Source organism: Leuciscus leuciscus, assembly GCF_965113295.1.
Source record: "Leuciscus leuciscus genome assembly, chromosome: 7".
Taxonomy (NCBI): Eukaryota; Metazoa; Chordata; class Actinopteri; order Cypriniformes; family Leuciscidae; genus Leuciscus; species Leuciscus leuciscus.
The window spans coordinates 14292256-14320228 of NC_138731.1; the positions used below are offsets into that span (position 1 = coordinate 14292256).

At 37.6% G+C, this 27973-nt stretch overlaps 2 protein-coding genes across 2 annotated transcripts in view; one reads left to right on the plus strand and one right to left on the minus strand.

The window, feature by feature from the left end:
- Positions 1–3272: 3272 nt before the first annotated feature.
- galnt5 (polypeptide N-acetylgalactosaminyltransferase 5) lies at positions 3273–26244 on the plus strand. Its single transcript, XM_082176114.1, has 10 exons — positions 3273–5165; positions 5280–5446; positions 6003–6122; positions 6342–6477; positions 7876–7995; positions 17535–17652; positions 17772–18101; positions 18239–18319; positions 18432–18575; positions 25723–26244. Exons 1-10 carry the CDS (start codon positions 4087–4089, stop codon positions 25858–25860), a joined length of 2433 nt encoding a protein of 810 aa, XP_082032240.1. The 5' UTR covers positions 3273–4086; the 3' UTR covers positions 25861–26244.
- Positions 26027–27973, minus strand: part of LOC309503462 (uncharacterized protein) — a 118037-nt gene continuing 116090 nt past the window's right edge. The window contains exon 2 of the mRNA XM_082176300.1: positions 26027–27885. The gene's annotated coding sequence lies outside the window, so the exon portion shown is untranslated. The remainder of the gene's footprint in view (positions 27886–27973) is intronic.

Here is a 27973-nt window from a genome sequence, read left to right on the forward strand (position 1 = left end):
GTATCAATTGATGTTAAACAAAACGGTGTGTTATTTTCTCTGGCAACTAAACTTAAAAAAAAAAAAAAAAAAAAAAAATTCCAAAGCAAAGCCATTGTGCGTTCTCTCCTCGCTCCGCAGCTTTTCCACACATATTTTGAGAACTGGCCAGCTAAAAAAAATAGGCCAAAGAAGTAGACTAACGGCTAGTGTCCGGGAAATGCGAGGTACGTTCATATTTATAAATAAACATAACTGATTTTGTCTACACCTAAATACATTTCCTAATAATAACAGTGATTAAGCCCAAATGTGGGTGGGGGTAATGAACACAATATGTTTTTTTGCCCAAATGGTCTCCACTCTATGCATTTTGTAACAATACAGCAACATTTTTTAACTGACCGTATTTGCCAGAAAATAAGTCGCATGCACATGAGTGCAAGTCACACTGGATCATGTTGAGAGAGAAAGGCGTCATAATTATTTGTATTTTTTTTTATATTAGCCTATTCAGCAATAGTGTAAAAGACCTGTAAATAAAATACAGCATTTACATGATAAACACTATTAACATGTAGGCTATGTATTGCCTATTTTACTTTCCCTTATGACAAATGAATGCAAAAAACAACAAGAATGAAAAATAAGTATGTAGGCTAGGCTATAATAAAATAATATATTGGCTACAGACTATAAAAATAGCCTATATTGTGCCCTTTATAAACGCCAAGCCTAAACAAATTTATTTAAATCGAAACGGTCGCGCATCTCTCATTCAGTCAAAAGTTTTCATTGCAATGTAACATGTGGATGCTAACTATTAATATAAAGAAGGCTTCATACTTCAGTCGAGTCCCAAAATACACGTAGGCCTATAGGCTAAATCAGCGTCTTCACAGCAAGGGAAATGTTTGGAGTGGGACTGTGTGTGGCACAGCTTGCCCTTAATATTGTACAACAGACCAATTAAATTATGCAGAATAACTTTTTATATGTTTGGTTGACTGTGTTTCATTTTGATAACGAACAGTCTGCGATATGAAGCAACGCCAGAACTGATACTAGGCCTATGCTGTGTGAGAGCGCGATGCGCGAGCGCCATCACTTGGATTTGTTCCACTGCTGGGAAATAACTTAATACTCTGTTATTTATAGTCATACAGATAATATGACATCATCCGAAACAGTAAAATGTATATTTTTATTTGTGTACATTCAAAATGACTACAAAATATCATGCCATTGAAAAATAAATAAAACAACATGATGCGCTGCTTTAGCGCGTCTCGGTCTCTTTAGATCTTTCTGGCGCTCACCAAAAATGAACCAAAATACAGAGAATAGCCTTCTTGGCGCGCCTACTTTTGAAAGTCAACATTTAGATTATTTAACATTAAATGCATTATATATGCCTGAGTCACTTTGGAATAAATCAGAGCGTGTTTCATGATAAAACGTGACTTAGCCTATACAGTCGAGAAAATAGGCAAATTCAGACCAACTGCTGGTCTACACAGAGAGAAAGCCCTGTCTAGGCTCTTCTGTTGTGCCGAGCCATTCGCTAGTCTAGTTGTTTGATGAGAAAATTAAATGTAGCCTATAGTTGCAATACACGCGTTTTGTAAGCTCCGTGCAACTGCTGCAGCGGACTATTATTACTAGAATATTAGAAGAAATCTAATACTCAAGCTGTTTTCTCATTTTTCTACTCTTAATATTAAATAAAAAAACGACTGAACGAAAGATACACGGATTCTCGTGAACCACCACCGCGTTTGCGGCAGAAAACTACTGCAGTGCAGCCAAAATGCTCTGTTCGACTTATCTGAGATCCTTTACTCTTCCCTGTGGATGACCTGTGACCTACTTTCTGTAAGATCTGAATTTTTTAACTTGAATTTTTTAACTTGAATTTTAGAAAACTGAATTTGAAGTTCCGAATTTCTTCATCTTGAAAACTTGAATCTGTATTGTTTTAAACTGAATATTTGCACTATACGAATTCAGAACAAAAAAACTAGCTGTTTGAAAATACATGTCTATAAAATTCAGCCATAAAAACATTTCAATTTGTTAAATTTCAAACGTTCAATATTCATTTAAAACAAATCAAATTCAGAACTATTTAAACTACCACCTAAAATTCAATTTAGTTAGATTACACTTGCAAATAATTCAAATTTACACAATTCAAATTCAAATCATTTTGTCATATTATAAGCTCCATACGACTGCAGCTTTAACCTTATTGTAAAGTGTTACCAAAAAAAACTTTTCTTCAGCAGTTCACCCACACTTAAGCATTTTATGTTTCTCCTTAAAGGTGTGTTGAGTGTAATAATACTGTGCTGTTTATTTCAAAACCATTAGTTTATTCTAGAGAAACAAACATAGACTAGACTTTAAGGTTTTCTCTTGCAACAAAACAGGTTAGACCAGACTTGATCTAAATAGTACCTTTTAAATCTTTCACAATCTTTCAGACTATGAGCATACACAGATATAAGTTATAACCATGTTAATGTTAATCCTCCACCTACTCTTCAAAAAAATACTGTGGCAGTACCATGGTACAAGTAAGGTATAATATGGGAATAGTGTGATACTTTGAAATATACTATGAAACTATATACTATGAATTCACTTGACTGAATTTATATTTCTCTTGGTCTTAAAAAACTTTTTATTTAAAAACTAATGCTTGAAATTAGTTTTGTACACAAATATAAACAGGCAATAGTGAATGAATCATGGATAAATTTCTTTCGAAAACTATTTTTCTTATTTTTTTATTTTACTAAATGGATGAGTTGCAGCAGATAGCCTACTTAATGCTAAAAAAGCATTCTTATGTAGGCTACCTCATTAAGTTGGTTGAGAAAATATCCAGACACAAATCTAGTCAAATAAATTAAAATAGGCCTATAAGATTGGCTATAATTTGGTAGCCATATAATTAGGTTGGTCATTTTACATTCCCGTATTATTATTCTGTGTAAAATAGTTATTATATGGCAGTAGGTGCACGCACTATTACCAAGTAAGTTACTTCAATCATGCTATTGCAATGTTAATCCAAAAACCAACTGTAGTGATATAATTTTTGTATGTTTTAAACGAGTATATTGACTAAAATACAGTTACAAATATAGGCCTATGTCTAACTCGAACCACACCCTGAACAGGATTTCATTTGTCAGTGTGTCCAAAATATCGTTGTATATTGACACGTAGTCACATAAAATGTGTTTAGCCTACGTGTAAAACAGGGCAGGTCTGATGTGCAGGAACTACGGGCTTAAAGGAGGATGTCCTTAACCCAGTGGAACGTGTGTGCGCGCTTAGAAGTGGCACCAGACAATTGTCGAAACGAACCTTTAGAATATCGAAATGAGTCAGAAAATATTCATTTGAGAAGACCGGAGCAGCACGTGTGTGTGTGTGTGTGATGACAAACTTTGCGATGACGATCTCAATTGGAAGTTTCACGCGACTATTTCAGCGTTCTTTGAAACGAAATATCTAAAATGGATTTATTGTGGATCTAATATGTCTTTGAATGCAAAACTGCGGAAGTTTTCCAGGACAACAGAGTTTTAGGTCATACTGCAGAAATGTTGCCACGCAGTCGTATTTGAGTTCGGGATGTTTAGTGAAGTAGTACCCCTCTATGGCTACGTTCTCACACTTGGTGTTTGGCAATAACAACATTTACAACATCATGTTTTGGTACTCTTAAATTGTCTATTTACACCACCAGTCACAAGTGGAATTAACATCGTCTGTATGCCCAGGTAAACCACAATCAAATCCCGTCTCTATTATCGCGATAGTTTGTATAACGACTGTAACTATAGTGACAGAGTTGTTTCATTTGAATTCTGCTAACTTTTGCGGCTTCTCTGCTATGTTGTTAAAACGTTGGTTCCAATTGAACTCATTCCTTTTGTTCCATTTTGGCCCACAAAGAACATAAATAATCTCTCTGTTTCTAATTCAGTTGCGACTTGTTAATATTTCAGTTAGGCACATCAGTTTAAGAATGTTGAGTCAGTCAGTAGGCTACTGCACGGAGTGTGAACATTAAAACACACACACACAAAAATGCGGTTTAGGAAGTATTTCAGAGGCAGTGGGAGGGTCCTAGCGTTTGTGTTTATCGCATCTGTAATCTGGCTCCTCTTTGATATCGCAGCACTGAGGATATCCTTCAGTGATGTGAATCGGGATCTCAAAGATAGAGAGATTGTACTAAAACAGGGAAGGAGTAAAGGCAATGTAGAGGATGTCTTTAAACATCCTCTGCAAAAAGTAAACGTAGAAAAGAGGGAGTTTTTTAAAAACAAAAAAAGGTTTGAAAAGAAAGTTGATGAGGTTTACAGAAAGTGGCCAAAGTTTAGGACAGAACCCCAAGCTCTGCTAAACAACGATAAACATTTGAATTCAATGTTAATGGCTGACAAGTCTTTTGTGGAACAAAAGGAGGTAATTAATCAAAGCAAAGTGAATCTAACTGTGAAATCACCTGTAGATGGAACAATTATTAGCATCCCTCCAAAAACAAATGAGACAAAAACTGAAATTAACGGCAAAGTGAACAGTAAATCTGCAAAGATGAACAAAATAAATGCTGCTGTTGGACAGACAGAAGCAAATCTAGGTGTTAAAGCACATTTACTTACTAAAGTACTGCCTGCTGTCCAGGAGAAAATGCATTCTCCTGCGCTCAAAGAAAACACTTTGGAGAAAGTAAATCATACGAATGACACACTAGTGATGTCACATAAGAAAGTACATGTAGATTCAGGTTTACAAAATAACTTGAGTAATGATTTTCTCAAACCAACAAAGAATGATAAACCGAAAAATATTATTGACAATAGAGAGAAACATGCCAATACTTTCAACAAAACTAAACCAGATATTACTAAAAAACCAGTAGAAATAGCACACTCTCCTGGTGTGCGAGTGAGGAGGTCAGGAGAGCTTCATAAGGTTATAGCCCTAGATGTGACAGACTTGCCCAGAGATCCGCAGGCCGTGGGACAGTTTGGACAGCCTGCAAGTGTTCCCAGAGATAAAGAACTGGAGAGTCGAAGACGCTGGAGTGAAGGATATTTTAATGTATTCCTGAGTGAACAGATACCAATAGATAGAGCCATTCCAGACACCAGACCCCAAACGTGAGTTTGAACCATAGAATAATTTTGTTGTATTCGGGGAGGTCATGGAAAATTTTATACAATGGCAAGCAGATGTAGCACTGATGTATGTGTAACACCTCCTGTATTGTTTAGATGTTCAGAAAATCTTGTTCATGATGACTTGCCCAACACCAGCGTGATCTTCTGCTTTGTGGATGAGGTGTGGTCAACTCTGCTACGCTCAGTGCACAGTGTGCTCAACAGGTCTCCTCCACACCTGCTGAAGGAGATCATTCTGGTGGACGACTGCAGCACCAAAGGTCTGAGGGACAATTCTGTGGTGATTTACTTGCATTTTAAAGAAATTATTTGAATCATGTGAGGTGAGGTCAATGACAGGGTTTATGTCTAATAGTTCAAAGCTTTAGACCTCACACATAGCATTTAAGTCCATTTTGGGTGATTCAAACTCACAAGTCATCAGCACTAAATACAAGGGTAAACATAATACAAAACAGGCTTATGTTTCACAGTCATCTATACAGTAACTGTTTACTTCTTCAATAAGGAACTCTTTTGACTACTTTAAATCTTGAAAAGTTTAACTTAACAATGCTTAATCTATGACAAAACATCAAAAGTCCAGGAATACAAATATAAGCATGGATTTAATCATTGAAGAAAAAGTTAGTAAAAGCCTCTGACTTATAGACTTATATATGTTATAATCTGTTCTTTAAAATTAAGCATTTTTGCTTTCAAATTGTCATTGAAGTCAGAAAAGTATACCTCTAATTAAAGAAGCAATTGAAGGTATGTTAGTCTTCACCTTTCTGTGGTTTTGTTTCTCTATGAGGGATTTTGTTTGTGTTCTAGACTACCTGAAGGAGCAGCTGGATGTTTATATGTCTCAGTTCCCTAAAGTAAAAATCATCCGTCTGAAAGAGAGACAAGGCCTCATCAGAGCCAGGATTGCAGGGGCCAGTGCTGCTACAGGTACTGTACACTCGCACTCAGTTTAATTCATTTTACTGAGAAAGCTTCAATCCATACAGTAGCAATATGCGTAGGGACTGTCCTTGGATTTGTGCTTAATTTAATTGGTTTGGAAATTGGGATACATAGCAGACAGCTGGTATCTCTGCTATAAACAATGAATGTTGTTTTAGTGTTTGGCTGTAATGATTGTTTCAACAGATGTTGTTTCGTCTGCAGGTGAAGTGTTGACATTCCTGGACTCTCATATTGAGTGTAACGTGGGGTGGCTGGAGCCACTGTTAGATAGAGTTTACCTGGACCGCAAAAAAGTGGTCTGTCCTGTTATTGAGGTCATCAGCGATAAGGACATGAGGTAATGAAGTATATTCAGTCTTGCAATTTAAAAACTGTTGAGCTCCCCTTACGGATTTTTTTAAATTTTTTTATAGTAATATACTGCAAAAATATAATGCGATATATTACATAATACGTTTCCATATAAGGGAAACTAGTGCTTATATTTTTCAATACACTGCAATATATGCATTGACCATGTATGGCTATATATTAATGCATATAAAATATTTATAAATGAAGACAAAAATAGCATTACATGTAATATTCACAAAGTTGTATCCTTTATTGTGTACATATATTGCACATACATGTTCCCATATAAATGTGAATGCATGTTCACACACACACACACACACACACACACACACACACACACACACACACACACACACACACACACACACATACACACACATACACACACATATACACATATATATATATATATATATATATATATATATATATATATATATATATATATATATATATACACACACACATTCACGGAATGAGTTACAACAGATTTCTAGTTCCCAGCATGCTTTGCTTCTGACTGACTTCTGAAAGGAGAGTGTTATTTAATGTGTTTTGCTCAATATTAATATAGGGGGAGATCTGTTAGTGTTCTATTATTTTGGAATTTTAAAGTTTTTGTACTATTTGTGAGTTTTTGGGGTTAACATTGTGCTGAAGAGTAGAGGCTGTGGTTCGGTTGATGATTGGCCGATCATCATTAAGACTATAATTACTATATTTTAAAAGTAATGGCTGTGCACTCCTCATCACAATGATAGTCTTTTGGCTAAATACTTTAGTACATGCATGTGTGCTTGTGCTCTTGTTAACTAGCTTGAAAATATGAAACATTTATAGTGTAACTAATTAAAAAAAGTATAAGAAATATATTACATTATATATTTCTCTATATATGTGTGTATATATTTCTCTATATATGTGTGTTTATTTTGCATGAGTAAATATATATACAATATATTATACATGCAGTACCATGTCTGATCACATATACATCTATATATTATGAAGTGTATTACTGAATATAAAATTACATACGTTATGATATATTAGTAAATATATGAAAAGCGGCAATTCCTTATGTATTATTCAATATATTGTAATATATTAATTGTAATATATTATTCTGTATATTTTCAAAGATACTGTTAAACTATTTAATATATTGATCATTCATATGTGGGAAATATATTTTCGTTCCGTAAGGGTCACCTTTTGCACAAGGCACTTCAAAGAATACCATGGTATAACATAGTACATGTCCTTGTCCTCAAGAGATTAAAGAGCTATTTCCAGTGTATAGGTCCTTCACTGCTTCACTAAAATGTTAAAATTCATGCACTAAAATGCATTTATTTGTTTTTTTGTTTTGTTTCAGTTACATGCTTGTTGATAACTTCCAAAGAGGCATTTTCAGATGGCCACTGGTGTTTGGCTGGAGTGCTCTACCTGAAGAATATATTAGAAAGAACCAGGTCAAGGATTCAGACCCCATCAGGTAACGTCAGTGTAATGGCGTTGGTCAAATCTGAACTATGACAAATAGGCCATCTAAACTTCACAAATCTTGGTATACATGGGCAACAGGACATTCTGAGTAAACAACACATTTCTAATGAATTTACAATGCACGATGGGGCTAACAGCAGTTTCTAATCTATCAAGTCATACACTACCAGTCAAAAGTTTTTGATCGGTACGATTTTTAATGCTTTTAAAAGAAGTATCTTCTACTCACCAAGGCTGCATTTATTTGATTAAAAATACAACAACAAAAACTGTAAAATTGTTAAATATTATGACAATTTAAAATATATTAATATATTTTAAAATGTAATTTATTCCTGTGATCAAAGCTGAATTTTCAGCATCATTACTCCAGTCTTCAGTGTCATATGATCTTTCAGAAATCATTCTAATATGCTGATTTGATGCTCAAAAAACATTCATTATTGTTATCAATGTTGTTTTTCAGGATTCTTTGATGAATAGAAAGTTCAAAAGAACAGCATTAATTTGGAATATAATCTTTTGTAACATTATAAATGTCTTTTCTGTAACTTTTGATCAATTTAATTAATAAAAAATCTTACTGACCCCAAACTTTTGAACGGTAGTGTTTAATGTTACAAAAGCTTTCTATTTCAGATAAATGCTGTTCTTTTGAACTTTCTATTCATCAAAGAATCCTGAAATAAAAATGTAAATAACTGTTTTCAACACTGATAATAATGAGAAATGTTTCTTGAGCATCAAATCATCACATTAGAATGATTTCTGAAGGATCATGTGACACTGAAGACTGGAGAAATTATGCTGATAATTTGGCTTTGATCACAGGAATAAATTACAGTTTAAAATATATTAAAATAGAAAACAGTCATTTTAAATTGTCATAATATTTCACAATATTACTGTTTTTTTTTTTATTATTGTTTTTTTATCAAATAAATGCAGCCTTGGTGAGCGGAAGATACTTCTTTTAAAAACATTTAAAAAATCTTACTGACACCAAACTTTTGAACGGTAGTGTATATTCACATAGAAAACAGCTGTTTTAAATTGAAATAATGTTTCACAATATTAAAGTTTTTTTAATAATTTTTTTATCAAATAAATGCAGCCTTGGTGAGCAGAAGAGACTTCTTTTAAAAACATCAAAATCTTACCGATCAAAAATTTTGACTGATAGTGTATGTCAATGGGAATTAAGGCTTAATACTAATGTTGTCCCCCAGATAGAGCCAAAGGATAAGAAAGCCTTTAAAGTCTCATAGATATATATATAGGCTTGTTCGACTTGACAAGTCGCTGCACAGACCGATCGGTGTATGACATCAAAGTACCGCGAGAGCAATTCAAAAGCATAAGGAGCCATCTACTTTCTATTCACTCTCGTGGTACTTTGATGTCATTCACCAATCAGTCTGTAGAGCGCCGGTTCAAGTCAAACAAGCCTATAATCAGTTTGTTAAAAATTAAATGTTGCCAGACATGACTAAATGAGTTCCTGTCCAATTTTACATGAAGATACAATGTTTTCTGTCTCTTTTAATATAATACATAGAATAATACTTCCCTAAAGGGACTCATAAGTACATGGCCATGTATCGCCGTATCGTTTGCATGAGTCATTGGTGCTTCGACTGCGTCATTTTTACATGTAGATAATATCTCTGCGCCCTTCTCTCTTTACTATGAACAAGTGATTTACATAAAGCATATCCTTAATATTTAATTGGTCAGCAGATCCTCATTCACAGGAGAGATTCAGTTTTGTGTCCCAATTCATTCATTTTGTTCAACAATTAGATGACCCCAGTTCATTTCAGTTCATGAAAAAAGAAAGTTGTACACATAAAAAAAATATTCAAACTCATTGATTCTTTCATAAATGAAACACCATATTGTATAATTGTTTTTTCAATGTCCATGCAGATACTACACTCTTACAAATTAACTATGAAGAATATTAGACATAGTAGTTCCCTATTAGTCAGTCACGTTGGATGTTAAAGGACAATTCCGGTATTTAACACTTTTTTTAGATTTAACAGTCTATTTTGTAGTTCGTTTTGGAAGAACAAGAGTGGTGGATAAAGAAATTTTGACAATGGTTCCTGTCGCGACTTTTTGACTATTTTAGAATTGCCCATGACCGCTTTAGAATGGAAGTCAATGGCCATGCACAAACATGACCTTAAAACAACCCTTAACGTTGGTTTTCAAAACTGTGCAACTCACCGAGTGGTTAGTGGTGTTCGTTGATGTTCCAAAACAAGTAGCGTAGCGAAATACAGTTTCTGTCGTGTTTTATTTGGCATTTTGTAAAATCCATTGATTTCCGTTGGAGGACTCATTGCTCGTTGATATTACAAAATAGACTTAAAGTGTTAAATACCGGAATTGTCCTTTAAGTCAGAACTGAACTGACGAATTATTCAAATCTCGTCTGAGAGCCCAATCACTAGAACCCGACCGATATGGATTTTTGGGGGCCAATACCGATATTGCGGAGTAAAAAAAGTCTGATATCGATATATTGGCAAATATTCTTTATGTGTATATTATAATTATATAAATTATTGGAATATTGCTTGATGTTGTAACGTAGCATTATAGGCAGAATGGCTAACCCTGTGTCTACACCGGACGCGACCGTTGTCGCTCGCATCGCAACAGCTAAAAAGCTGTCTACACTGGACGTGACAAAGCGCCCGTTGCAAAGCATTTGTCCTTCGTGTCAGTACGTCATAAATAGAACGAGGCATCAGTTTACTGTTGGAGATTTGTCGCTCACGTCGTGCCGCATCCAGTGTAGACAACGTCACAGATTATAATGGGCTCTACTGTTGTTTTACGGTGTGTACTTTACTCTTAACACCTTTTACCTATTTATTTATTATTCTCAGGTAAGGTAAAGAAAGTCAAATCTGACCTAAACCATAAGCATTCAAAAGGTACTTACAATTTGGTCAGAAGACTCCTCTGTGGTATGTTCTCATTAAAAGTCTTCCAGCATCATAAATCTAAGTCTCAGTAGGCAGATTTTGTAATCAATTAAATTTCTTTTTATTGGTTACTTTTCTTTTTATAATAAACAAAAATATAAAGGCAAATAAAACTTCATCGTTTAAGTATAAAATACAATAATCACGTTTTGAATCAAAGGTGTAGTAAGCTCTGGGCTTCTTATCTTCTGCTTGGGGTTTCTTGTCCTCAGCTCTGGGCTTCTAGGCGTCGGGGGCACTGGCGTATCAGTATCCCCAGAGGCAGTCAGTTCATCAGTCTTTTATACTCCTGTTGTTTACAACAGGCGTTAGGTTGACACTCCTCCAAAGTTTCCCAGATCCTTCTCCAGGCAGGTGCAAGCGGTCCACCTCTTCATGTCCTTGAACTCCAGTAAACTCAACTAAGATGGCTGAGTTCATTTAAAGTTCTATGAGTCCTCTAGCGCACACACATAATCGCACTTTTCTGCTCCTCTCAACATGGGTTGGCACAGTCACATATACACACATAACCATTTACTGTACATCTATGCCAAAACAATATAAGCCATCTTTTACAAACAAAATAAATAACAACATTGAATGCAATGCATTATATCCAATACATTGGCTAAAATATGTGTAACAAAAAGGCATCTATAATAAACAAGGAGGCAGGTAATTGCATTTTCTTGATATTATACAACACTGTCTTTTGTCGCATCACATTGCGCCGCTCGCGTCCGGTGTAAGATGTGCACACATTAGCTTCCACTCTGCTGACAAGGTATGAAACGTGGCTAGCTAGCTAATGTAGCAAACGAGTATGATAAGCTTGCTGTGAGAGTAAAAGACGGGGACATTGTTTATTTACTTTATAGCATTGCGCCTCACCAACTAGGGTGACTAACTATGTAGCATTAAATCACCATTCAACAGACTCATGCCACCTCAGCACTGTCGTCTACTGGACTGCAGAAAGATACTTACCATTCAATCTGCAATGTTACTTAGCAACTGTGATGTGACCGATGTGATAACCGATGATGACCGTGTGCCATGAGTGACATGGCAGTTTTAAGGAACGGGGTTAACATTATATTGGACTTATATTGAAAAGGGAAACTTATGGGGTCATTGTTTATTAACTAGTTGGCAACTTACCGTTAAGACACCGCTTGACTGCTTGTCTGCTGCTGCCTGAACAAGAGACCTCCTTACTGAAGTGAAAGGGTTGGCTGGTGTCACTACAGTGACCTGGGCCGCAGTAGCAAACAATGGAGAGCACTCTGCTGGACAAACTACATAATTGCACAATTTACAAGCATTTTATCTCCGTGATATGTTCTGTAAAAAAAAAATCATATATAGATATATCTGCGACAGGCTCATATCGGCCGATTAAATCGGCAGGCCGATAAATCGGTCGGGCTCTACCAATCACCTTCGAGTGTAAACTAAACAAGCCAATGCACATTGGTGTGCGAGCTTCAAATCGCTGCTACAAGGCAAGCACGTACTGGTCCCTCCGGACAGCACCGCGGCCGTTGCGTACATCAATTATCAATGAGGTCTATGCCACAGGTTTTCAAATGCTGGGTCGCGAACCTCGGGTGGGTCACCAGGATGATTTAAGGAAATGTAAGTTACATTAACAATTTAATTCAAAATTAAATTTGTTTTCATAAAATCAGTCTATACATTAAAAGAATAAATATGCAAAATATAATTGACTTACAGATTAACTAAATGAAAGAAACTGTGCAAAAGTATGCTGCTAAATTTGCTACATGTGCGCCTGTGTTTTGTGTCGTAAATATCTTGTGATCGACGCAATGGATTATATTGATTTTGGACTCATTTTTATTGTGAGAATCTGCTGTAAATTATGGTTTACAATCACCATTGACATTTGGAGCATGTGTCATCAAGTTACGAGCGAGAATGTGACATAAATGTCGTATCCATATATTATTTACAAATGGGTCTTGCAGGGCTTCACGTACAAAAACATGTTTAGTCAAAGCCCAAAACAGTTATACTTGTTGTATTATACTCCTTAGGTTTGGGGTGTTCCTGGTTTTATGCTTGGCTTGACTTGATTCCATGTAAATGGTTGTAGCCTATAGCCTATGTAGGTTGCATCAATTTAAAAAGAAAAAAAAGGGGTTGCTCTTAAAAAAGTTTGAAAGCCACTGGTCTAACCTTCCGTTGCATGTTGCCATCTTCTTCTCTGGAGTCAGAAGCATCTGAGGTTGCTTCGTGCCACTTATATTCCGGGCATGCTCAATCGTGCAACTGATGAGCTCTCACAAGATCTCGAGAGAGAGTAGAGAATCCATCCCCAGGTGTTCCAGCTGATCTTGAGATGCTTCGGAGCTGCACAGGTACACCTGTTTGCCTCTCCGGACACGTCCCATTGCCGGTTGTTGTACTCCCTCCCCCAGTGAGCCTACTTGCACAGACACTGTGCAAAGTCAGGGAGGACGAGGAACAGGTCTTGCTGTACTTGTAGCACCCTACTAGCCCAACTGGACCTGGTTCCCAGAACTAATGCTCCTTGCGACAGCCTCTTCCTGCCGCATTCCTCTGAGGTAATACCTCAGAGACCGGGGCACCCTATGGCATCCGCGTCCAGACCTCTGGAACCTCCACATGTGGTTTGTGCACGGAACACGGAGGACTTAGGTGATCGACCCCCGGCGGTGGTACACACCATCAGTTTGGCGAGAGCACCCTCTACGAGGCATGCCTACGCCTTGAAGTGGAACCTGTTTGTTGAGTTGTGCTCTTCTCACTGAGAAAATCCCCGGAGATGCCCGATCAGGGCGGTGCTTTACTTCCTGCTGGAAGGGTTGGAGCGAAGGCTGTCTCCCTCCATCCTGAAAGTGTATGTTGCTGCACATCACGATGCAGTAAATGGTAAATCTGTGGGAAGGCACGACCTGATCATCAGGTACCTGAGGGGCACGAGAAGGTTAAATCCTCTTTGCCCTCACCTTGTACCCTCTTGGGACCTCTCCTTGGTGCTAACAGCCTTGCAGAGAGCGCCCTTCGAACCACTGCAGTCAGTAGAGCTTAAAATCTTGTTGTTGAAGACAGCGCTACTGACTGCACTGTCTTCTGTTAAGAGGGTAAGGGACCTGCAGGCATTTTCGGTTGACGAATCGTGCCTGGAATTCGGACAGGCCAACTCTGACATTATACTGAGACCCCCTGTCTGGATACGTGCCCAAGGTTCCCACCACCCCTAGGGACCAGAGGGTAAACCAGCAAGCGCTTCCCCTGGAGGAAGCAGACCCAGCCCTTGCTTTTCTCTGTCCCGTCCACGCTTTGTGCCTGTACATTGACTGAACGCAGAGCTTCGGGACCTCAGACCAGCTCTGTGTCTGTTATGGAGGTCAGCAGAAGGGAAAGGCTGTCTCTAAGCAGAGGTTGGCCCACTGGATAGTGGATGTCATCTTCTTGGCGTACCAGGTCCAAGGCACCCCTTGGGTTGAGAGCGCACTCTACCAGGAGTGTGGCTTCCTCATGGGTGTTAGCACACAGTGCCTCGCTGGCAGACATCTGTTTGCCAGATTTTATAAGCTTTGTGTTGAGCCAGTGTCCTCCCGTGTACTCGCCACCAGTAGCCAGTAGTGGGGAGGGCCCCGCTCTGTGTCACACTTGCTGCGCACCTCCTAAGGACCGGATATGTGTTCCTATCTTGCTCCTCAGGTGAGTTTCCCAGCTGGTGAACCCTGTTGGAGTTCATCCAGCACCCTGCAGCAGTCAGACGCAGAGCAGAGTCCACTCTACCCTCTCTGTTCGGTGTTGACTTCTGCCTAACTAAGCTGAGATCGTCCATATGTAGCACTGCCCTAATGGTCAATTTCATATGTGTAATTCCCACATGACACCTCCCTACGGGTAGGATGTGGTCTCCGTAGCGTTTTTTTCTGCTTGGAAAAGACACGCTTTCCCAGTGTTATCCAATAATCTCCATGAATGGGTTAGAAGGAACGGAACAGCAGTGATTGACCCTCTCTGCGTAAAGCCCTGTCCCATCTTCCGCCCCAGTAGGTGCGGGGGATAAGGTGGCTTACGTGGAGCACTGGAAGTTCAGTCGACGTAGGAAGTCGATGTCAAACGTGACCAGTCTTAGGAGTAACACGTTACAAAAGTAATGCATTACAGTAACATATTACTTTTTGCTGTAACGCAGTAGTGTAAGGCATTACTAATCAATTTTCAGTAATATTTTACTCGGTACATGTTCAGTAACGCTTGCATTACAACACACTTTTAGCCCAAAATGTAATTGTTAAAAAAAAAAGGCAAGACCGCGAGACATTAACGAATGAAAAATGCAGTTATTAAGTTATTATCTGTTCGTGGTCAGTCAATAGCTGCGTGTGGTCCAAGTTTGTAAATAAAAACTAAATGACAGCTTCTGATATATTTGTATGGTGATTTATTTCATTCATCTCCCTCTTGCTGGTGTACCTTTGTATTGTGTGACATAGTCCAGTAAAGGCGTGTTTAGGGCAGGTTTTACAGGAGTGCCGCAAGGCATGATTTCGGTCTCTGTGCTCGCGCTGGCCAGTAAGCGACTAATGGGAGAATATGGTAGAAGAAGAATGTACATTCGCGAGATGGACGTATGCCCATAACTCTGTTTTTTCTGTGTTTTCTTTCTAACCAGTTAGGTGGTGTTTTTCATCATGTTTTCATCACGCAATCATGTTTTTGATGCGGTGGTGACGCGTTCATGAAAAATGTAAGGGTGGCGCTGCCAATAAAATCACCTAAAAGCTGTCACAAAGAACCGGCAAAAGTTATGATTATAAATATGTCAAATATAGCAAGGAGACATTTTAATTGTTTATTAATAAACAAGTGTTTTCTATTTCAGTGTCGGCTGCAAAGATGAAGTTGACGATGCTGACTCACGATCTTCGCAGTAGTGAACGCGCCAGAGAGAAATGCACATTTCATACGGATTACATAAGCAGAGAGCAGTCTGTTTTCTTTCGTTTTCAATTGTTCTGTTTAAAAGTAGACATGTCTGTGAGGCAAGTAGGCGCTGAGTTTCGGTTCATTTATGAGACGAGCTCCAGTTCACGCGCCGGCGCCTCCGTGTCCTGATTATCTCTTGTCTACTATATTTACTTCTTATTTATTAAATCCAGGCAATTTGTTGATGAAACATTGATTAAAATTAAGATACAATTAATACAAAACGAAATTCACTTTAAAGAAAGGCTTTGTGCTTTCTGTTTGAGGTCTCTGTGAAAGTTTTAAAGCAGTCTTTTAGTGCCGCTTTCAGAGCGGTCATGTAGGTAACTGAGAACTGACACGTCCGTAACATTGTTTTTTCCTCATAAATGCGAACCCGAAAAATAAAATAAAATGAATATATTATGTTCTGTGGAGAGCCAACCATTCCTCATCCGGTGGGTAGGCTAGTATTACTTTTGGTTTGCTTAGTGTAATTCACAGAATTACTAAAAAATATTTTGCTACCTAAAAGTTAAAGATTTTTTGTGTCACGCATGCATGCATGTCTATTTCCAGTGTACATTATGTGTAGACTGATATTTTTCTAATGTCTGGAGGACTCCTTTATTAAGGGAGTAGCCTATGGATATATAAACAGATGTTTCAATATATTGGTATTAAATGCATTTTCTGAGAATTTATATTTCAAGTTTTTACTGCAAATGTCACGTCCATAACGCTGGAATTGCCCAATTGTAAAGAATTTATCCTCAACTAGTTTTGTGGTGTAGGTCTACGTATTTTATAATGTTAACTTAAAATAATACTAATAGTAATTTAAAGATGTGGTAGCATTGGATCTGGACGGGAAGGATAACTCTGGGGGTTGGAAGGGGCGTGTTGCGATTCTGCCTTCTCACACTGCGACACAGGTTCGTGGATCTGAGTGTCGCGATTTCGGTTTCATATCCCATATCTTTACAGCCCTAGTCATTTTAGAATGTTAAGTTCTACTTCTGTAGTTATTTTGGTGAAAGTAACTCAAAAGTAATACAGGAGTAATGTAACGCATTACAATTCTGAGACTGTAATATTGTAAGGTAAATAATTACTTTTAAATAACAGTAACAAGTAATGCATAATGTATTACAGTTTGGAAGTAACTTGCACAACACTGAAAGTGACTGACTTATAGGGAATGTCTAGGTTACTATATATGTTATGTCCTGTCGCCACAATTGCTGCACCACCGCTGAGCGACCGGGTCACCGGCTCTGCTCCTCAGCGCAAACCTGAATGTGCATTGCACATGCGCTTTCTTATATACCCGCTCTGCGGGGCAGAGTTCACAATGCAAATCTTGCACGCCAATGTGCACTGGCTCGTTTAGTTTACACTCGAAGGTTGTTGGGCTCTGAAGCGAGTTCCTAATTCGTCAGTTCAGTTCTGACGTAATGTCTCTGTTCCTTCCTTCAGGGAATGGGGTTTACAATAGTAACCTAGACGTTTATGTGTGTGTACTTTCAGTTCTAATTGGGGTTCTAATTGTGTTTTTATTCTTGCACAGGTGTCCTGTTATGGCAGGGGGTCTTTTCTCCATAGATAAGAGCTATTTCTATGAGCTGGGGGCATACGACCCAGGCCTGGATGTCTGGGGTGGTGAAAACATGGAAATCTCTTTCAAGGTAAATTAGCAAAGGTGCATTAGCTGAGACCAGAGACCTTTTAAACTTTTATTGAGCTATACTTAAATAATTGTATAGATTGTTCAGTGGTAGCAGGTAATGTGTTACTTGTGCTGTAGATCTGGATGTGTGGCGGCGAGATTGAAATCATCCCCTGCTCACGTGTCGGACACATCTTCCGTGGCGATAATCCTTACAAGTTCCCTAAAGACCGTGTGAAGACAGTCGAGAGAAACTTGGCCAGGGTTGTTGAGGTGTGGCTGGATGAATATAAAGAGCTATTTTATGGTCATGGCTACCACCACCTACTGGACAAAAGTGTGACTGATATAGGAAATCTGACAGAACAGATTCAGCTGAGAGAAAAACTCAAGTGTAAAAGCTTTAAATGGTACTTGGAGAATGTGTACCCAGACCTGGATGCCCCTCTGGTCAAAGCTGAAGGAGTGGTAGGTAGAAAATATATAAACTTTAGAGGACATTTGTTATAGAAGATATATTATTTGATTTGCCTAATTCTTCTGTAACTAATCTTAGAGACATTTTTCTTGCATTGTTTGTTAGTTCAGTTTGTCTGTTTTTTCAGATTTTTAATGTTGGAGCCAGAAAATGTTTGGTATTTCAAAATGGCATATTTTCATTTGATAAATGTGATCTCACAAATAAGGTAAATCCAATTCAGATGTATTATTCACATGGATATTCTATTCTGCTGTATAATCTTTCATCTGTTCACTGTTTCACAATCTTTCACTGTTCTGCTTTCTCATACCTCACAGAGTCAACAATTTAGCTACACCTGGTTAAGGATGCTTCGACAGAACACTTCCTGCTTGGCTCCTCAGGAAACACAGATTATCATGGAACCATGTGATAACACTAAGCCACATCTCCGCTGGATGCACAAGTCTGGTAAAGTTTTGGTAAGTCCTGGGCAAAATGTAATCTCTAGGTATAGCATCATTGATACCCTTCAGCTGTGACTTTTTCACCATACAGCACTAGCTTCGAGTATCTTACTGCTTTTATAAAACCACACAATACAAATATTAAAGCCAAAAATATGTAATGCTTCTTTCATGAAGTAAAACCACTAAATGCTTTCCTTCCGCTGGAAAAAATAGTCACTGACCATGAACAGCAACAAAATATTTCTAATCCTATGTGTAATATGCAATTTTTAAACACAATATGTGATATTTCCTCATAAAAATACAGCTGCTTATCTCTCAGCTTGAGAAATATCACTGTGGTGATATTGACACGGTTCTCTTAAGTTGAGGCTCAGCAGTGAGAACGTTGCTCCAGCACTTTCTTTGATTTAAGTTTGACCTCTAGTAGCTTTGTAGTGAGCTTTCACACTTATGTCCACTCACAGACATAATTTCCCTCGATTCGAGATGTAAAATAACGTCCTTGTTTCAGTTCCTTTCAATATAAAAGTCTTTGTATGGAAGTAAAAAAAGGACAAATGTTTTTGAAACAAAAAAGCTTGTTGAATTGCACTACTTGAAAAAATATGCATTGCATTAACCCTGCTTGCATTTTAAATTGTGCATTGTATTTTTAGGGCTTGCATTTTTATGGGCTGAAATTCAACATGGTTGTATATTTAAGCTGTGAATATTTCAATTCAAAACATTTCACACACGTTGTCATTATAAAAAATTCAATAATCCATATTCACCTTTCAGATTTCACTTCCAAAATGTACATTCTGTTTAAAAATCCAACCTATAATATAGGGCTGCACGATATTGAAGAAAAATGCGATATGCGATACGATAATGCTTAAAGTGTGTAAAAGAAACTATCTTTAAAATATATTTAAAATTATGTAATCTTACATGCGTGTTTCACATTCTTTTTGTGACAAGAAAACCTCCCTTCAACTTCTGAAAGTGAACAGCAGTGTTTTACTGTAGCATAAGAAGTGTTATTTTAACATCAGTGTTAACCACAGGGTTTAGGGTTTCAGGTTATCCTATTTAACAACAGAAACTGAATAATCAAATGTAAAAATAGACATTGCTTAGTTTTCACTGTATGAATTACATATATAGGCTATTGACTCTTATTAAAGCTACAAAAGTTATTCAGCCAAGATCAGTGAGTGATTTTCTCTTGTCTTTAGTTCTTGACCCCAGTTATTGCAAGCCTTTGCGATATGCATATCGCGATATATACATTTGGGATATTTTCGATATATAGTGCAGCCCAACTATATTATTCGACTGGTAATTTTCGGTCCATTTTATTTCGCTGTACAAATTCGCTTCCACAAATTCAGTGGTTCAAATTCGACAGAAAATTCAACATTTGACATCCGGGAAAGGCAGGAATATCAGTAGATTGCCGGTTGATAATCTCCATAGCTGTTAGTCGACATCACCAGCAGGAGGTGCAAGCGGCTGCATGCCTGGCACCTACATGAACACTTTACAGTTGGTTTTATGACTAAGTCATTCTCTTCAAATGCTATTGAAGTTAGAAACGTGTGTACCAATGTCGTATGTAACTTTAGAGACGGTTCCTTAATGTGCGAATATCGAATATGCAGTGTCATGCCAACTTCATGCCAGTATTTCACTGGGAATCGCTTAGCATGAAACTTTGTGCGTTACGTTCATATTCTGAATACGCTAGCCTGTTCCTATATCTAATATAGGGCCCTATCTTGCACCCAGCGCAATTGACTTTGTACACCGACGCATGTATCATTCCTATTTTGCACCCGCGCAAAGAGCGCTTTTCCCTCCACAGACGCACGTCGGTTAACTAAGAAATACACTTGCGCTCCCAGGGGCGGTTCAGCGCAAAGAGGAGGCATGTTCCGGCGCAAAGGTTCCCTCATGCTATTTTGTACGTTTAGAAAACAATTCCGCCACTGACCGAAAAAAAATTGTTTAAAGTCAGTGGTGCGTTGCGCATGTTATTCATATGCTATTTTAAGAGCGCATGCTTGGCCATAATCAATGTAGCGTGTGCACAACACACATACACTTTGATTCTCTCATCTACACAGAAGCAGCAGTTTTCATTTTTGCAAATCATACATTATTACGATAGATAGATAGATAGATAGATAGATAGATAGATAGATAGATAGATAGATAGATAGATAGTTTATTATAAAAGCATACATCTAGCTTACACATTTACCCAAATTAAACCGAAGTTAATTTGGGTGTGTTTCTCCATCCCCAACGTCACTTCTCTGTGTTTTACGGCCCTGACGAGAACGTCGGTCTCCTCGGCTGTGAACCGCTCCTGGCGCGCGCCTGGCAAATCCGCCGTTATAATAGGAATCCGCTTTAGAACAAGCGCGCCTGCTCTTAAAGGGAATGTGAGATGACGCCCTGATTGGTTTATTTCACGTTATGCCCAAACTACACCTATGAATAATGAAGCTACTTCAGACCAACCCCTTTTAGATTTGCGCCAGGCGCAAGAGTCATTTATCCCGCCGAGAAAATAGCAACAGCGCCCAAGACCCGCCCACACAAAGTTACCTGCGCTTTGCGCTTGACACTTGCGTTTCAGATCGTTAAAATAAGGCCCATAGCCTATATCCCCAATAAGGTGCGAGTTTGGTCTTTTACATCACTGTATTAGTCCATTAAGCGTTAAGAGTCCTGACCGCAAGGGAATCCTGGAGAATGAGGTATTGAGGGTATCCCCAGTTTTGCAGCACAGTGCCGCAATATAAAGTTAAGAAAACTAAATAACCAAGAGGAATATATGTCTACTACCTCAGATTTAACGTTTTAGCATCAGCATCAGGACATTATAACCTCGTTCACGGTAGAGAAAGCTGCTTACATGTGCAAAACTAACTGTGAACACTTAAATGTAAACACAGCTTTTGTGTCTTTATCAGCTTTTCCGTATATAAACTGGTCATGATAATCATCACAAATACTTACCACTTGCTCCATTTCTGTAAATCCATTTTCATGAATGAATGACTCTCTCACCCATTGCTCTAGTCTTTGTCAACAGCCGCTTGCACCTCCTGCTGGTGATGTCGACTAGCAGCTATGGAGATTATCAATCGGCAATCTACGGATTCCTGCCGTTTCCGGATGTCAAATGTTGAATTTTCTGTCGAATTTGAACCACCGAATTTGTAAAGCGAAATAAAATGGACCGAAAATTGCCTGTCGAATATTATAGGTTGTATTTTTTAAACCAAATGAATATTTTGGAAGTGAAATCTGAAAGGTGAATATGGATTATTTAATTTTTAATAATGAAAACGTGTGTGAAATGTTTTGAATTGAAATATATTCACAGCTTAAATATAGAACCATGTTGAATTTCAGCCCATAAAAATGCAAGCCCTAAAAATACAATGCAAGCAGGGTTAATGCAATGCATATTTTTTCAAGTAGTGCAATTCAACAAGCTTTTTTGTTTCAAAAACATTTGTCATTATTTTACTTCCATACAAAGACTTTTATATTGAAAGGAACTGAAACAAGGGTATAAACAAGGATGTTATTTTACGTCTCGAATCGAGGAAAATTATGTCTGTGAGTGGACATAAGTGTGAAAGCTCACTACAGAGCTAATTTCATTTTTGACAATATGGGACCTTTAAATAGTATTTTTGCAGTTTTATATTCAAAGAAACTAGTATATATCGTGGTATACATTGGCTACAGTGCTCCTAGTAAAAAAGTTAGTCTGGAGCCCCGCGCTTAGATAAACACGGAAGCGACTGAAAGCAGCTGCCTATTAGTGGGTACCGAATATACCCGGTATGCGGTACGTGGTATCGTCACATTTAAAAAATGTCAGTACCGAAGCACCGGTACTTTTGACAACCCTACTAGAAATGCATATGCTATGCGTTCTCGTGAACAATAGATATAACGATGCAAGCTGAAAGAGATGCGAACCCAGCAACCACCTGAGCAAGTATCATCAATAAGTAATTTGATAATGATTACAAAACCTTTATACTCTTATTTGATATATTAAAAGCCATTGAATGACAGGAGCATGCTCTGAAGCTGCATCAACATGTTAAGCATATCTAATGAAAACATTACCCTTAAAATAAAAGAAAGGTTTTTTTTATTTTAACCTTCTCATCCATATCAGGCAGTGTCAGGTTTCATACAGTGGGTATGAGCGTGACGCCACCTAATCACACTGAGTGGCAAAAAGACTGAGCATTTGTTTTCAGCGTGAATGCCGCGAAAAACACACAAAACACATCTAAAACGGGAAAGAGCTTTGAGATTGACTGTACAAATAGATTTGACAAGAAACCTGAGGTATATTTGTACAGACTGCCTGAAAGCTACAGAACAGAGAAGCAAATAGATCGTTGCAATTCATAGAAACAACTGGACTCCAGGCAGTGGATTTACAGTTATCATATTGTGTCAATATGTTGAATTTTGGGGTAAAATCATACTCTATATATTGTATTGTTATATATTGTATTGACAATTCCTCAATTAAATATTTACCATCGTATATTCTGCATAATTGGATGTTTTTAAATAAACACTGACAAAAACTATACAAGGTTTAGGGCTGATATAAGTGATCACCGGGATTTAGACCTACCAATATTTTATTTATATAAAGCATTCACAGGCAAATTTGCTTCATGTTTTTCCCCGACGTCAAAATCAGGCAAAAAATCCAGTCATGCAGCAGCTCTTCTGCCACTCAGTCCAGCTATTACAAAATGTATTTTAGCTACTTTATAATCAAAACCTTTTCTAATCTTGACAAAAGATATAGCTGGAAATGTCTGAGTCTCAAGTTTCCATGTTTGGTGTCTGTTTTGTGATAGAAGTGAAATTTGGATAGAAATTGATCAATTTGTTACAGAATAATTACATTAAAAAAATAACCACATTTTTTTTGATGGGTTCATCAAAAAAATGTCAATGGAATGTTGGTGACACCCGGTGGATAATTTTGGTACAGCGCCTAAACAAAATCTCATAGGAACTTCAATTTTTGTGAAATCAACTTCAAATTTGATGATATAGACATATGGCTTTGATTTTATAGTAATTTTATAGTAAAAATTATTTTGTAAAATATATATTTTATATAAATGATGTAAATTTAAACTTCCAAAACTTTTTTCATTCTTTCATTTTTTGAAGTGCTCAATAGTCTGCTGAGTGTCTTATAACTTAGATAACTAACTTACAAGACCAAACTTAGGTCTATATTCCAAAGCATTGTTGAATAACAACCATTTAAGTTTAGAAAGTGCATTTTCACGTCTATTCTCAAAAAGGGGGTTACAGTTAAGGACTTAAAAATTACCATGGTAAAACAGAGTTCCAAAGGTAATTTTAACTGCCATCAACCAAACTGTATCCACTTCTGATACCTAAAATAATGTTTACAGGTGATTTAAGCAAAGCCCTAAACTGTAAAATCAAACTAAATTATCTGCAGCACATACTTACATTAATGTTTGTTAAAAACATGACCCTCAGACCCCCTTAGTAAATTTAGTACTTTTGGAGAATTGTTGGGGGGCCTATGCCCCAGTAGTGCTCAAACTCTTTCAAACTGTATCATTAATACAGTTTGACTGACCAATCATTAAGACTGTCTTTGCCGCCATCTAATGGCATAATATTGTAACTTTCACTGAAGTCGAAATCACAATCACTAACGGACCATTTCTCAATATCAAATACGGCATATCATTTATATAAAATAAAATAGTATTTGTTGAACAAATAATATTTAAATGAACAATAGCCATTATAAAAGTATAGGACGTTTTTACAATAGGAAATAAACAAGTAAACAGTTCAGCCAAAAGTACAAAAGCAGTGCTCTAGTTAGTACAGGAAATAAGTTACATAAAAAATTAATTGTGAACTTTTATAAAGATAAGTTTGGTCATTAACTTTTAAATGCATCATTATGCAAAAACACATAAGGAGAGATCTCCGCATTAAAGATCAACATGCTAATACATTTCTGTCCGATACAGTAGGACATTAACTTGAATGTGAAGGATTTTAACTGTGACACGATGATTGACAGGGTAGTTTAAACGGTGACGGGATCTATGTAACTGAGCGACAGAGTGGTCCGCTAAAGATGCAATTATGATGAATTAGTATGTCCCAAAGCTTGCCTACTAATCTGCTACAAACTCAAAAGTATGTACTTTTTCTTCTCAAAATCAGTACAGAATTTGAGGGTGTAATATAAGTAGTCAAATTGAGACAGCATTAATACATTCTTAAATTCAACAATCTTTTTTATTTATTTTATTTTATGATAGAACAAATAAATAGCATATATATATATATATATATATTAATTATCTTTTATTGAGCAAAACTATCATATTATGAAAGGCTCCAATACAGATTGGCACTAAAGCACTTATGAATATGATGATATGCTTAAAGCACATGGAGTCCCAGGTATATGTAATATTGTGTGTGTGCAACACTGAGAGTATCTGTCCAACTGTTTACTGAAACTTTTTCATTGAGTTTTATATTCCAATTACTGTGAATGACGAGTTTTATTCAGTCTTTTCATCTGATAGTGAGCACCACACCATTCAGAATCACCAATAAACTCATTTTAAACAAAAGCCCTGACCTTTATGTTCAGATTATGCATAATAATTGGAACATTGGAACATCTTGGAGAGAGATTTACTGTGCTGACTGTAGTAAATGTATGTGACACTGTTTGAAGATGCTGAATGGAGAATGACATTTGACAGCTGCTGCAAATGAAACCGTTTCTGTGAACTTCAATTTATCTGTTCCTCAAATAAAGCAATTTAATGGCTTCAGAACACCTGGAATATAATTCACTAAACCTTTTGTGGTGCTTTTTTGTCCTTTTGTTTGAGCTTGACTGGATCAGTCTTGTCTGACTGTTACCCGATCTGGCAAAAAAGATCTGTATCGGACCGATACAGATACTGAGTATCAGATCGGTGCATCTCTAGTTGTATGTACTCTTGGGTACCTAGCTCAAGATTTAAGTGTGATTAGTTCAAGTGTGTAATAATGTTTTGACCAAAGTCTACCTTCTATATCTGTTTAGACGGAGCATGTGATGATAGAGAGTCATTCCCAACCCATCTGTCTGGAAGCTGGAGTTAAAGCTGGCATCTACCTTAAGAACTGTGATCCCATCAATACTTTTCAAAAATGGCAGTTCACACACTACTACGCTCAGTGAGATGCTCCTGAATATCACTCACATATTCTCCATCACAACTTTCTCCTCTGTCTATTGATATTTCTTTATTTTTATTAGTATAATTTTTTAATTTTTTTGTCTTTAAATATGTGTGGTTTAAGGAAAAGGTTTTGTGTAAGGTCCCTATGTGTACTGCAGATGTGCATTTGTTGTTTTTTGTTTTGTTTTGTTTTTCTCATAATTGTTTGGGGATTAATCCAGGTGTCTCTTTTGGCCAATTCAGATTATTCATATTTTAGGGGTTTTGTGAGAAATACTTTTGGATATTGAAAGCAAATTACACACAGGGGTTTTGTACAACAAAAAACATTTTTAAAAACCCGTGTGAGGATTTTTTACAATAAAGTTCAAATTGTCTCTGAACACTGTCAAGGATTTCATTTTTCACATCTTGTTGAAGTGGGTATGAAATGACTGACTTTATTATCGTATTGTGTATTTCCAAGTGAAACTGCTTCTTGAACAAGTACAAAAATGTAGATTGGATTGTGAAAAGTGAGTGTTGCATCCCCCTGCGCAAAGTTACCTCCAGATGACGTAGTTTCAACGGTGTGCTTGTCCGTCCTATGTCGGTATCAGGAGGGTGCAGACTGTGACGCCAATCAACGTATTTTTCCGCCGTCTACCGAATTTCGTGTATCGACTTCCACAGGACTTCTGTTTAAGGGCTAAATGTAGTCCAGATATGGTCGTTGTGGACGTCTCATTTTGGTCCCCTATGGGTGCAGATTGTAACGCCAGACGACGTCTTTTTTTGTCGTCTAATGATCGTCCTGTACTAACGACCAGAGGACCTCTGTATTGGGCTAAATATACTCCAAATGTGGTCATTTACCCCTTTTCCACCAAAAAAAGAACTGGTTCAGAACTGGTGCCGGTTCCAAGTTGGTTCAACTTGCGAACCTTCTCAGAACCTGTTTGTTTTTCCACTGACAAGAGAGCCCTGCGAACGACGTCGTTACGTCACTGTGTACGTTGCCATACGTCTAAAGCTGCGTTCACACTACAAGCGACTTTGTCGCTGCATGTCGCCGGTGGCTGGCGATGAGGTCGCTAGTGGGCGTTCCCACTACTGGGTGCCTTGTAATGTTTATGAATAACATCCAAAGACAGCGAATCAGTTTTCTTGCCGCTAAAAACAAACATTCTGGAGGGAAAATATTAAATATTTAGACTCATAAAGCATGTAAGTTAAATGAACGAGTACCTGGGTCTCACAACTCCGAAAATATCAGATAAAAATTTAAAATAGGCACTATCTGTATAAACAAACCACATATTTGAGCTTTAAACAACTACATTCTCGACTGAAAAACTCTTATAACTACATTTCATGACACAATAACAGTAGTATTTTAGATTTTAAAAAATACTCGAGGGGCTGAGCGGAGAAGGATGATGACGAGCGCTCCAGGCTCCACTCCTATTGGTTGTCGCTCGCGAAAGTCGCTCTTCATTTGCATAAAGTTAAACATTTCTCAACTTTGTCGTGTCGCCAGACACGCCCCATCCAGTCGCCAACGGTCGCGACCGCGCGTGTCGCCGGAAGTCGCCCGCTCCCCATTGAAATGAATGGTATCGTGTCGCTTTGTCGCGTGTAGTGTGAACGGTGCTTTAGCTTTCCCAGAAACGTTTGTGCCAACTTCAAGCATAACAATTACAATGAAACAACATCGTCTTTCTGCAAATGTTTCTCCTGGCTTTGCGATCCTATATTGGGGTTCAGAAGAAGACGTTTTGAACACATTTGTGCTGCTCGTCTGGATTACTATAGACGGAGGTTACGTTCGAGAAGAAGTTTGACAATAACCCCGCCCCCGACGTAAGCATGACGTGGTAAAAGAACGGTTCTAGTCCAGCAAAGAGTTGGTGCTGCTTTGGAACCAAATTTCCTGGCCGAGAACCGGTTATTTGGCTGTCGAAACACAAAGAACTGGTTCGCGAGTAGGCACCGGCTCCGAACCGGCACCAGCACTGCCTTGGTGGAAAAGGGGTATCTGAGGACTTCCCAAGTTTGGTACCTTAAAGGTGCAGACTGTGACGCCAAATGACGTCTTATTTAGTTGTCCAACAAACATCCTGTATTAACATC